Source organism: Ochotona curzoniae, unplaced genomic scaffold (genome assembly GCF_017591425.1).
Source record: "Ochotona curzoniae isolate NIBS_2020 unplaced genomic scaffold, NIBS_Ocur_1.0 contig_4064, whole genome shotgun sequence".
Taxonomy (NCBI): domain Eukaryota; kingdom Metazoa; phylum Chordata; class Mammalia; order Lagomorpha; family Ochotonidae; genus Ochotona; species Ochotona curzoniae.
In genome coordinates, this window is record NW_024466107.1 from 7,793,929 (window position 1) to 7,807,677 (window position 13,749).

Below are 13,749 nucleotides of genomic sequence, written 5' to 3' on the forward strand. Positions count from 1 at the left end.
TATTTTAATTTAAAAAATTCAGTTCTGGGATTCTCCCCCCTCTTCCTTTTTTTTTTTTTCCTTTCAACTGTGAAAACAAAAAGTTGAAACTTCCTTCAGTTTCTCCTTGTTAAGCAAAAGACAGATCTTTCCTTTCATTGTCCCTGAGAATTGAACACATTGGGGAAAAATTGGGCACAGCCCATTACTTTTACAAACCCCAGTGAGTGAGTCTCAGTGCACAAAAAGATGGCATTTTGGAACATCTGCAGCCTGATTAGATCAAAGACCAACAAATTAACCACAAATGGTTTTACCAGGAGCATGTAAATACATCATTTGGAAAGCAGAAAACTTTTGGCAATAAGTGCTAATCAACATTTCACATTCTGGGCAATCCATATTGCACTGACGCTGAGCAATTTTTTTTTTAATTTTACAAAGCTCTTCCATGCATAAGTCCACATTTGATCTGTTAGGTCGGTGTGAGCCCATTTTACAGGTTGCTGAAAAACAGGAAAGCAATGACTGGTTCATGCTTCCCTGGCTACCATATTTTCCTTCGACTATTTCAAAAAGCCCATTGCACTTCGCTGCTTCCTTCACTCACTCACTCACACTCAAGCCTACAACAGCCACTGTGTGCTTATGCATCAAAGCAGAGTATCAAAATAATATAAAAAGCTTTTATTCTCATTATGCTATGATCTGATAAGGGAGATAGCAATCAATCATTCAATCAGAATGTGTCAGTTGTGATGAACCCCCAACCTATCACCACAGATACTGAAATACTGCAAATGAGTAATGATGCACTAGACAACGGGAGAGGGGAGACATTGTGAACAACTTCTAACCTCTGAGCTGCAGTGTCAACTTCTGAGGAGGAGAAACACAGCATCCATGAAATCCATGCCTGCAGCTAAAAGGCTCAGAATATTCAGAGAATGCAACTGAGGCCAGGATGAAATTTGCAAGCCATTGGCTTTGAATGGAATAAAATGTAAGAGTGGGGGAAAGTCAGATCACATAAAGCAGGATGGTCTAGGAAAATTATTTGAATTCTATTCTAGATGTAACAGAGACCTAAACACAACGGACGACTGGAAGCAGGGGTTTGGCACGATATGACATACTAGTAACTACACAGACTTTTTTTGGGTCCTTGACTCTGGTCTCAATCTCTTACCATCTCAAGGTTGGATACTCAACGGTTCAAAGTCCTAGACTACTGTATGAGGCGGGTGGAGAGTGTGAGATCTCCGGGCTTCGCCTTTGCAATTAAAGGCTGTGTGACCTTGAAGAAATTCTTTGCCCTCTTCAGTCCTTCGTGACTTTCTCCTGGTGTTCATAGGAGAATTAACGCCTTAGAAGTAATTGTAAGGCATTTTGTATAGATGTCGAAATATTAAAACATATTCCCTCTGAATGTGAGTGAGTTCAAATATAGCAGCCAGTTCTTCCTCTTCGGAGAATTCAAAATGATTTGATTGTTGGATTGCATGCCAAGTGAACAAGAACTACTATTTTGTAACTAGGGCATTTCTTAACTCTGAATACATTGGATGTAGAGAAGACGCACAAAGGACAAAGATGGATTTATGGCTTTTGGAAAGCAATCCTCATTAAACAAAAACGTGACTCTTTATAACACATTGAAACATTGTAATTTTTGAGACAATTCGAATTAAAACACAGCCCATAGCTGTCTCTTTGAAGATATCTGAGTGATTCTCGGTTCTTAGACTTGTTCGTGCATCTTTAAAAAAAATCATTTAAGAGAGATAAAAACAAAGCAAAGTCTCTCCGAAGTTTTCATTCTGGTACAGGCAAGTTCAATATTCTTCTGAGTCAGTAAGTACTGCCAATTTCTTGAGCTAGAACAGCCTCCTTCCCAAATGTCTATGTAATACAGGATGCAGAACCTCTCCTTGCAAGGACACGAAGGAGAGACTGAAGAGAGAGATTGTGTCTTTAGTAATAGAAACTCCTCCAGAAAAAAAAAATAGAGAGAGATAACTTGCAGCAATGTGAAAAAACTAGAGAAAGAGACAACTTGCGGGACTGGGTGATTCATTTGTAGATATGGACATCAAGGTATAGGTTCCTGCTCCTTTTTTTGAGTGGGTTGTGAATGTTGGTGTTTGTGGAGCCATTCACTGCTGGCTTTGAACCTTAACTTCAAGTCCCTGAGCAAGTGAACATCTACCAGCAAATATCACTGCAAACTTCATAACATCCGACCCAGTTTAGCAATGGGTCGGATGTTATGAAGTTTGCAGTGATAATGTGTGTTCCATGTGTAAGACTGTGCAGGATGCCCTGCAGACAATCAATGGAAGACACCCTTCCTCTCCAGCTGGAGAACAAGTGACACAGGAATTAAGTGGCTTTATGTACCAACGCCCGTGGAACTTCTCAGAGCATTCAGTAGCAAAGCTCACAGGCCAACGGGCATCAAATTTGGTGTCAACGGTTTCCTCAAATGAGAGAATCAAGAATAGATTGACTAGGGCTTTTTGAAGGAATATTTTGAAAGGCTTGAAGAAATCTGATACACAAAAGGCAAGAAAATTCATCTAACATGAAATATGACTATTATGACTAATGGTTGCCTACATGTAACTACCACACAGAACAATTTACACATGACATTTAATGCTTGTTGCAAATTACATTCCAGTCTTCTGTTCCAGTTTTACAGATGGGAGAACTAAGGCCAGAGAGTTTAAGGATTTTTCCCCAAACACTGAATGTTAGCAAGCAGTCAGTCGCACTCTAAAGATGCTTGTTCCTACCACGGCTTGGGTACAGTTTTTGTTAGTTAATTATTTTGACGTCAGCGAAAACAGCAAGGTGTCTTGTGTCATGACTTAACTGCAGAGATGAACGTACAGTTCAGCGAGAGTCTCACTAGCAGGTGAGTTAAGAGAGAGCATTCCTGAGCTCAGAGGCTCAGTGACCCTCTGTGACATTCTGAAAAACCCACTTGCAATCAAACTTCTCTGACCTCTGGACTCCTCTTCACTGGCAGAAATGACTTCTGAGAAAAGCACAGCTGACACAAGAAAAAGTTTTCCAGAGCCGCCCAATACAGTAAACTCTAGGGCGTTTAAATGGAAATAACCAATAATCGATCAAAGCAATCATGCAGGCTCCAGATACTGTAGGAACACTCCTTTCTATGAGTTATTAAAATCATTTCCATTCTTAGATATTAAATGTCACTCAGAAAATAACCTCCTGCAAAGTGTGGGGTTCATCATATTTTAAGAATTAATACTTTAGGTCATTTTAATCAATTTCTGATGTATGCAGTTTTCAGAAAGCACTTGAGGGAAGACCCTGTGGTCATGACTAATAATGGCAAGAGAGCGAACGGTATTCTTCATATTCGTATTGGAATCAGAGCTTTTGCAAAGGGCTTTACCATCTTCAGTGTTTTTTAGAAGCTTTGAATAAAAACTAAATGCCCCTGTTTCACTGAAATCAAGCTTTCTTTTTAAGGCATAAAACTTCAAACTTATTAATTCCATGGTTATATTTTAAAATGAATGCCAGTATCAGCTAGATGACTACATCATAAGTGTCTTACGCTTTCAAGAAAAGGCATTAAAATCTTCACAGCATTTTGTATCATTTTCAGTGTAATAAAAATATGCCCACCTTTTAAGTAATGAATAATAGATTCTCAATTTGATTTACACGCATGGATTAAATGTCATGTTTGAAAAGTTGCCATTTTTTCATGTTGGATTTCCTTCCAGTGGAAAAAAACGGCATTCATCTACTGCTATAATAATGATAACTGTTCACACTGATACATAAATATTAACTTGTTGAGACACTTCTTAAAATTCTGTCCTCTATGATAGCCCAGCGAGATGAGGCCAGCTTTCTTCCGAAACCTCGAAGTTTCCTATGTATAACCCATGACTATTACCAAAACCTCCTACCCAAAGCATGACTATGCAAAAATATGGGGTCCCAGCCCTCCCTCGAGCACAAAATCAGCTCCTCTTGATGCCAAAGCTAAGCATTAGTTCTAAAACAAGCAAACCTCCAAGTCTTCTGTTGCTCTTTATTTTCCACATTTGTCATCCTCCATGTTACATGGGACCCTGGGGTTGGGCTGTGAGAGCTGTTACAATGCCAAACCAAAGGTTGGCTCACACAACAGAAATCTCTATTCTCACGATTCTGGAGGCTAGTAATCAAAAGTTATGGTGTCCACAGGACTAGGTCCTCTTGGCTACTCCATAGCTGTCTCTTCCAGTGGTCTTGATGTGATCTCACTGCCCTGTGTCTGTGCTCTAATCTCTTTTGGCAATCACACTGACTTAGGATTCCTGTTGATGATTTCATCTTAACTTCTCTTTTTAAAGACTCTCTCTCTGAATACTGCTTAATCACATTCCGTTCAGGGAAGTCTCTTCCATAGGAAGTTTCCCTGGGAACTGCGGGAAGGTCCTAACTCTGTGACTGTCCGCTATTGAACCATTCCCATCTCTCACACCCACCTTTCAACATGCAGACAGCGTTTACGAGAATAAGTCATTTTGTTGAAAAAGCTTAACACCATTTGGGAAGTTCAAATCCTAATATAGAAGTGAGATGATTTTTACTTTTCCCTGCCAAGGAAGCAGTTTGCAGAAGCTGTCCTGGTCATGAGCTTTTTAAGGGAAGAATCCGGACTATATCATTTCGACACTCGATACAGTACTCAGTGCATGAGACGAAGTTCTTCAACTATCAGTTGATCCATAACGAACTAAGTAAAACTCAGCTTGAAATAGTGTTCCCTCTATTTCTCAGTGATGTGAGTCAGGAATTAAAGCATAACTCACCCCCCGACACATGGTACCTGGTGCAGCTACTGAGCTGTTTGTTGGACTGAAAGCAAAAGTACACAAGACATCACTCAGGTGCCTTGAAACTGTGTAGCAATCAGTGTAAGGTTCATCTCTGCTTAGCCACTCCCCCAGGACCTTACCTCTTGCCTTTACACATAGGTAACTGGATTTTTCTTTTAACACAATGACGTAAGGCTGTAAGAACAAGATTACGACTATAGGTTTAATGAGTCCCCTAAAAGTTAAATCCCTAAATTTGTACATTAACCACCTTTGCAGATGAGTTCTTTGGGAGGTATTGAGATTTGATGAGGTCATGGGCGTTATGGTTCCAGCATGACACTACTAGCTTTGTAGGAAGAGAAATTCATTCCAGAATTTCACATCTTCCAGAAAAAAAAAAATGCTGAAATGTCAGCAAATTCATTCAGCGTGGGTTACCTGCTCCATGCAGAGTGGTAGGGTCACATGTATCAGGGCTGCCTCGGGCTTTACCCAAACTTGAGTACGTGACCTTTAAGAATTTATAAAAATTCATTAGTCAATGTTCTTTGCCTGAATTTTGCTGGTTTTGCATCTTTAACCTACCATCTGTAAGCTTTTTAAACGTTGGTTGATCCTCCTACCCAATGAAAAATGAGAATTACAAGCGCAACAACTCTAATAATTGTCAGAAGGTTCTTTCAGATACTGTTGCCAAAGTTCAATAACAGAATTTTGAAAGGTTACCCCAAAAAGATGATACTAAAAGAAAATCGGTGATAGAAAAAATCAGCGTAAGTCTTGATTTATAGCTTACTTCAGATTTTTAAAACTATCTTAACACATTTTCTCTTTCAGTCCTCCATGCAGCCCTGAAAATGTGGTTATGTTAATATACTAGAAGCCAAGGACAACTGAAGAAAATTAATCTTTCTTCCAAATTCAAGGATCTGTGCAGTTATCCTCAAAGTGTTTTTGCTAACATGATGCTTTCTTGTAATAGCATTTTCTTCAACTTCTTTCAAGTTAATCGTAAGAAGGATTTTCACACAGTGTGACTCACTGAGATGACCCATTCTGTGCTGTTCCATGAAAGGCAGAAATACTATATTCCCCTGACTCTGATATCGAATTTTCATTGAGCTAATTAGAAAAACAATCATTTAATTATGCACATTATATACCCATTTAAATGTTTGCCACTCCCATCCTCCTAATGCCCTACAATGTTACTAAACTTAAGCAAAAAGACCATACCTGGGCAGGGAGAAGGCTGACTGGAAAATATCCGTATTCGCCTCAATCTGCATTGTGAAATACGTGAACATAAAAACAAAGAGCATGCCATTTGTTCTTAGAAATATTCCCTTGTAAAATAAGTATTCACATGTGGACGTTTCAGAAGTGCAAATCTATCATCGGTTCCTGAAGCCTTTGTTCTTTGAAAGACAGGTTTTATTAGTTCGTTTATTGAAGTTCCGTTAAGAGTATATTGGTTGTGAGTGGACTTGTGTTATGTTGAAGTTGTAATCCCCAGGAGCCCAGAAAATGACCTTGTTTGGAAATAAGATCTTCTTGGAGTAAACAGAGTTAAGAGGCGGTCACTTACAGTGCACCCTATTCCAGCATGACTACTAGCTTTACACAAAAGGAAAAGCTGGGCGGACAGGCTGGCACACCGAAGGATACGGGGCGAAGCAAACAGGTAGGGGATGTCTGCACAGCCAGGAGAAAGACACAGCGTTGTGAGGCTGTCAAGACTAGGGTGGTGGAGTCATGGCCTCTGGGACTGTGAGACAGTTCATTTCTCTTCTTTTTAGCCTCAAGTCTGTGACATTGTCTTGTGGCAGCCTTAGGACAATAATAGCACCTTCTTAGTCATATATATCTGTGCTAGCAGCACCTCAACCCCACCTCTTAAATGAGAGAATCCTTGATTTCCTGTCCAGTTGTTTCCAATTCTCTGCTACTACTCTTGGCAGGTTTGCTGTAAGTGTCCATGTGGATTGCTCCTTGCCCTGACCAGAACTCTTCCTCCTTCAGTAGTCTGTGTATTCCATGAAGCTGCCAAATTGATATTTATTATAGTTCCCTCCAATGCTTCTATTTTCTGGTTCTGGTAACTGCATAAAATGGATCTTAGACTCCCTTGTTTATTTTTAAATCAATGAAGTCATTTCTCTCTCTTTTCACCTCTTAGTGCAGGTGTCTATGACGTTAACTCAGCTGTGGCTTCCAATTCATCAGTTCTCTGCTCAGATAATCTTGTCTGCTCTAATCTTCTGCATGATGCAAAACAAGGAGCTCTTTTTGAATACCAGCCTTGTAGCTGCCACTTTGAGTGCCACATTCCACATGAGCACTTGTTTGAGTCCTGGCTGCCCCGTTTCTGACCCATCTCTCTGCTTGCTCACGGGAAGGGAAGGGAGAAGGTCTAAACGTCTGGGCCTTTGCCACACATCGGGAAGACCTGGATGAAGTTCTAAGCTCTGGCTTCCACCTGCCACAGTCTGGATCCTAACAGCTGCTTGAGGAATGAACTAGTAGTGGATGAAGGACACGGCTTTGACGCTCTCTCCTTCTCTCCTCTATTTCTTTCTTCCCCCTCCCACTCTGCTGTTCTACCCTTCTAATAAACAAATCTACAAAAAATAATTATAAGAAAGTCAAGGAAAACATGTATCTTGGAAAAAATGCATGAATTTCACCAAATAGTTATGTGAATTTTTGAATTATTTTCATCTCTCTTCTAAATGTTTAATTTCGGTTACTACATTTTTTTTTCTATTATAAAAACTCTACTGAAGTTTACCAAAGGAAACTCAGTTTTGAAAGAGCTTACATAAAGATGAACTTTTTTTTAATATTCTCTGTCACAAAGAGATCTTTTGATTTAATGATTGGATTCATTTATCTCTTTTAAACATATTTTACATGTTAATGTATTTAATTATTTTCGTCTACTTGGAACCGCAGAGAGACAAAAGATCTTCCATATACTGATTCACTCCCCAAGTGTTCTCAACAACTGGTGCGATGTCAGGATAAAGCCAGGATCCTAAAACTCCTTCTAGGCTTCCCATATGGGCAGCAGGAACCCAAACAACCGAGCCATCATGTGCTGCCCGCCAGATTACAGTAGCAGGACTCTGGTTCTAAAACCCCAGAAGTGGGACTTGAAGTGGCTGTCCTGTGTGGGGCACAGCTATCCCAAGAGGCAACTAATCTTCTAACTCTAGGTACACTGTCAGCATCCTCAATGTTTGTGTTGAAAGACTCTTTCAACACTCCATAGCTAATGAACCAGCGCTTCCTCTCATGTACCATTGTTCAAATCCAAACTTCTAGGTCAACATGGTAGAAAACCTGATGTGCCCTCTCTCAGGCAGCCAAGCTCCTTTGTTCACTTCCCTCTCTGGATCTCATTTCTGGAACTCAGGAAGCTATCTTTACCTTTTAGCGCTTATGCATTTAAACACCTTTTACTCCTGCCTTACTGAGTATGCCCAGGTATGTTTGGAACAGAATTTAAAAATAAAACAGGCTTTTGATTCCTGATTATGGTACGTCGGTGAACTGATATAACCAGAATTTAGTCCCTAGAAGAAAAAAAATCAAAAGGTGCATGTTGGCAGCTAATTCTGTCTGTGAGGAAGTACTATCCACAAAGAAGGCACTGTTCAATTCGAGATATGTGCAGGGTGAATATTAGGTAACACTGAAGTTTCCATTAAGAAATCTAAGGAATAATTCAAAGAATTCTAACAAAATATTCAAAACTAACCTACTTTTAGAGTTCATAGCTTCATATGATTCTTCATTGGCTCAAACGAGAGAGCTGGTATTCTCTCATTTTACCTGAGGTAACTGAGACTTAACTAATCAATTAACATATGTTATTTTACCGGCTCTATCTTACAATGCATGAAGACTCATGTTAAGATGTGCAATTATTTCAGACAAGACAACCACGTCAAGAAGTGATACTGCACATGTCTGGAGTAAAGCTTTTCACATTACCCATGTATCCATCACCTCATTTAGGTAGTTCATCAAACCCTTAGATAAGTAACCCCTTCACTTAACCTTCTATGTTTGGCCCCTGGCCCAGCTTGATGCCAAAGTAAAGCATCCATCATGCTATAAAATGGCACTCTCTTTGCAAGGTCCATCAGCAATGGAATTTCACGGGGGTCTAGGTATTTTTCTTTGGACCCAGTCCTTATCCTGTAACTAGCACTTACCCTTTGATTTGATCATGCCTTCTCAATTCCTAGATTTTGCACAGTAGACCAGCAAGTCTTTCCATGTAAAAAGCCATGCATTCTAGGATCTTGGTAAAGCCATTCTTTCCAACTCACAGAATAAGAACTATTGAAGACGTCTCAGACTTGTGTTTTAAATATATTGAAGCAAATATCTTTAAAAAAAAAAACCCTCTATCAATGGCATACTCAGTGCACACCACTGTGTTGCCATGAGCGTATTCCTATGACTATGAGAGCGTATTGGTCGGAAGCATGCTGTTTCACGTGTCAATCTCCCCCAAACAGCCAACAGAGTGACTGGCAGGCAGAAGTGTATGGTTAGTGAGAAAACTGACTGTGATTGGGTAGAGCCCAGCGGAATGAACAATGATTTTGAGGAACAACATTTTTATTCTGAAAGCAAAAAGCCTCTGATGACTTCTCTTTCCTGTCAAATTCTGCATGTTTTGGTGGCTTTCTTGTTTTTATTTGGTCCTGAATTCTGTACTTTTTCTCACACGCACTGAACGCAAAATAGCCTAGAGGATTTCTTTGGGGAATCTGGTATTTTTTTCTAGGTGATACCGAGGGATAGATGTAATTCAGTGACATTTTGTCAGACTGTTAAAGAGTACATTTTCCTCAACTGTGGCAGGAGGTAATTATTTGTTTGTTTGTGACACAGGAGAATAAATTTGGGATTGCCATTTCATATTGTTTCAAGACATTCTTTGTTGAAGCTGTCAGGAAGGGAAAATGGATTTTATTGGGAAAATTGCTGGTCCTTATTTTCCCTGCAGACTTAATTCAATTCAGAACACTATACACACTCCTGTGATTCCACTCCCTTACCAATTCTGATCCTGTATCTGAGGATGTCCTTGGGGTACCTCTCCAGTTCCTGGTCCCTCCTGTCATTTTATCTCTAACCTCTGTAGCCAGGGACCATTATTTCACAGCTCCCACAACCTCTTGAGAAACGTGGTCTATACTCTAGTAAGAGGAGCCTAGAGGAAGGACATCTAAATAGACAATACCAGGGAGAAAAACACTGTATATGGCTTTGCGATTTGAGATAGTTACAGACAGATGTGGCTCAAAAAAAATCTGAATATATTTCTGTAGCTTAGATCCATGTTCAAAACGTTTCTGTTCTTGATTAAAATGTATAAAGAGAATGTAGTTAACAATTAGGTGCCGATTGGACCCTACTTTTTTTTTTTGAAAAAGCGTTAACTACTTTCTTGGCTACTGCCATCATAGTACTGGAATTTCTCTAGGCAAACGATGGGGATAAAGACTTCTGTGTTGGGACTGCCCTATGCCTGATGCTTGCTTGGCACCTGTCCCCATCTTCCGCTTATGGCTGTCAGTGGCTGCCCCGTGGGAAAAGTCATCTCCTCAACCAGCCTAGACCCACACCTCTCACATATACCCAGGCTTCTTAACAAGGCCTTTGGGATCACTTATTGGAGAAAGAAAATCGTTAACCTACATTGTTCTCAACCAAAGGTTAATTTGAAAGTTATCTGAAAATATAAGCACTCATTATATTAATTAAGTAAAAAGTCCAGTGGGTAACACTGTATGGGCTTCGCTACTGAAGATACAGCGTAATTATAAAAATAATAATAGAAGAAGACTAAATTCTTACTATGCATTAGCATGGCATATTTCTAGGCACTGTCATTTCCCACATATCTGTAAGTAGATATCAGCATTCCCATTCTGCAGATGAGCCAACTGAGGCTTGGCTGTGTCGTTCATGAATCTTGTCACCCTAAGGCGAGTTTGTTCCTAGTTTAAATTTAAGTTTTTAAAAGACAATTGCTAACGTGTCTTTAAACCATATCTCAGGCTGTTTACAGATATTTGACTTAGGCTTAAGCTATGACATTCTTTAAATATCTGTTTAGCACATGGCTACCAACAGTAGATGATTTTTAATTTTTGATCCCTGTCAACTTCCAAACAATTATGTGTTCATCTAGAATTCAGCAATTATTTTTAAAAGCTGTGACTTCTGCAGACTCATTTTGCTTTACTAAAAATGTTATAATTCACTTCACAATTATCAGTTAAAAAAAACTAAAAAATTTAAAAACAGGTGTAGTGTCATCAAGGTTTTTTAGTTAAAAAGTTAAGGGGTTAGGGTAGAAAATGAAGGTTAAAAATTAAAGTCCTAAGCCCGGCGACATGGCCTAGCAGCTAAAGTCCTCGCCTTGAACGCGCCGGGATGCCATATGGGTGCTGGTTCTAACCCCGGCAGCTCCACTTCCCATCCAGCTCCCTGATTGTGGCCCGGGAAAGCAGTCGAGGACGACCCAAAGCTTTGGGACCCTGCACCCTTGTGGGAGACCCGGAAGAGGTTCCTGGTTCCCGGCTTCGAATTGGCGCAGCACCGGCCATTGCACTCACTTGGGGAGTGAATCATCGGACGGAAGATCTTCCTCTCTGTCTCTCCTCCTCTCTGTGTATCTGACTTTGCAATAAAAATAAATAAATCTTGTAAAAAAATGAATTTCCTTCTTAAACATGGAAAGTCAATAATGATATCTTAGATTTATTGTGTATAGATCTACACAGAATATTTCTTTTCTAAGATCCGTTATTTATTTTGATTGGAAAGTCAGATATACAGAGAGGAGAAGAGACAGAGAAGAAGATCTTTTGTCTGATGATTCACTCCCCAAGTGGCCTCAGTACCCAGAGCTAAGCTGATCCAAAGCCAGGAGCCAGGAACTTCTGCATCTCCCACGTGCATGCAGAGTCTTAAGACTTTAGGCCATCCTTGACTGCTTTTCCAGGCCACAGGCAGGGAGCTGGATGGGAAGTGGAGCACCGGAATTAGAGCCGGTGCCCATATGGGATCCTAGTGTGTGCAAGGCAAGAACTTTAGTCGCTAGGCTATCATGCTGGACACAGAATATTTCATTTTTACAGCTACACTTTGCACTTAAGTTTTTTCAGCTGATCATTTAGTAGCCAGACTAAATGCATGCACTATCTGAAAAATATATTTAAATGAAGAAGCTGTTGTTACCCTTAATTAAACACCACATGATAAGATTAAACAAAAGGGTACTTTTTTAACGAAAGACCTAAGAGGACATGAGGAAAAACATCACACCTCTTACTTCAGAGTAAATACTTTCTGTTTAATGTGACTCAGATATAATACCACTATTGATGCATAACGTTTTTAGTAATTCAAATGGGTAGCACAAAAGGCAATCCTGTGTGAGCAATGCATGCCCATGTGCAGTATCCAATGCATCAACACTGGGATGAAGGACCAGAAATTGATTCAAGCCCCTCTCCTTTCTGTAGGGTCAGGGCTCACTGGGAGACATCACTCCTCCAGTGCTGACATTCTAGAAATGGCTAAGCCTCCCTGCTCTAATCCTCCAGCTAACAGAATGCTCTAATATCCCTGCTCTCCTCTCTCTACCCGGGATCTCTCTGCTCCTACTCAGTGCTTCCTCTCCAACACTGGCTTCTGTGGAAATTCATCATCAAAAATTCTCTTCTTTGTCTGAGTTTTTTTCATAGTTCTTCCAACTTCGTGCACAAAGCTTGATTCTCTCCCAAAACCAGTATCCTTGGCGGCTTTCACATCTACGTATGTATCACGTGCAAAATGAATGCTTCAGTGATCCCTCATCTTGTAACTCCTAAAAAGGAGAAGAACTTGGGGAGCTTGGGGCTGTTGTTGTAGTGTAGCTGGTGATGCCACTGCCTCTGAAAGCAGCATCCCAACTCAGAGCACCTGTGCCAGTCCTGGCTGCTCCCCTTCTGATCCAACTCCCTGTTGATCAGCTCAGAAAGAAACAAAAGGTGACCCAAGTACTGGGGACCATGCCACCATGGGGGCATATCTGGATGAAGTTTTTGGCTCCTGGCTTTGGTCCGGTACAAACTTGGACACTAAAGCAATTCAGAAAGGGAGCCAACCTATGGAAAAACTCTGTCTTCTTTTATCACTCTGCCTTTCAGATAAGTAAAATGAACCTTTAAGAAGAAGAATCTACACTAAGTTCTTGATAAATATGAATGACATTTTCAGCCTGTACAAAGCCTTACACATGCTAGTATCATCAGACATTCGGTGAATGAAGGAATATGTGCACCAAAAACGCATGTGTGAATGAAATCTTTCATGTTTGTTACACAAAATCTGTAATCCAAAGTTTCACAGCTGGAAATGAAAGGTGGATAGTTAGGGAGAACAAGGAAGATAAATAAATAGAAGGTCATGTGGGGACACAATGGGTCAGCTTACCACGTAAAGGCTTTCATGGAAATACAACCCCACGTCGTAAAAGTTCCCACCATGCCTAACTGGGTGTGACTGAATCTTCATCTGCTCCATTTGCCACCACGGCAAGACGTGGCTTCCTGGTCGATCAAGCAAAGATGCTCTAAGAAGGTAAAAACCGTGGGGAGCCCTGTCCTTGAGGCCCCTAATGCATTTGATCTGTATTTGAAGAGGCTGAGGCAGTGGAGACTGTTCAACCTATGAAAAAGACAGAGTTCTTGAATTAGGCAGGAACTGGGAAAAACCACACAATTAGCAACGATGGGCTTCTCCAGGGAGCAAAATGCAGAGAATTATTTTTGCTTAACCTGTAATTGTCAGGGATTAGCAATGATAACAGACAAGGATGCAGGACTTGTAATTAAGGGGT

At 40.3% G+C, this 13,749-nt stretch overlaps 1 protein-coding gene across 1 annotated transcript in view; it reads right to left on the reverse strand.

Moving 5' to 3' along the window:
* The window catches only part of LOC121158981, a gene marked incomplete at its 5' end in the record, with an annotated part of 260,310 nt that overhangs the window by 184,237 nt on the left and 62,324 nt on the right, over nt 1-13,749 (reverse strand). The window contains one exon of the mRNA XM_040983966.1: nt 13,344-13,577. Within this exon, the coding sequence (XP_040839900.1) occupies nt 13,344-13,577 (234 nt within the window). The remainder of the gene's footprint in view (nt 1-13,343; nt 13,578-13,749) is intronic.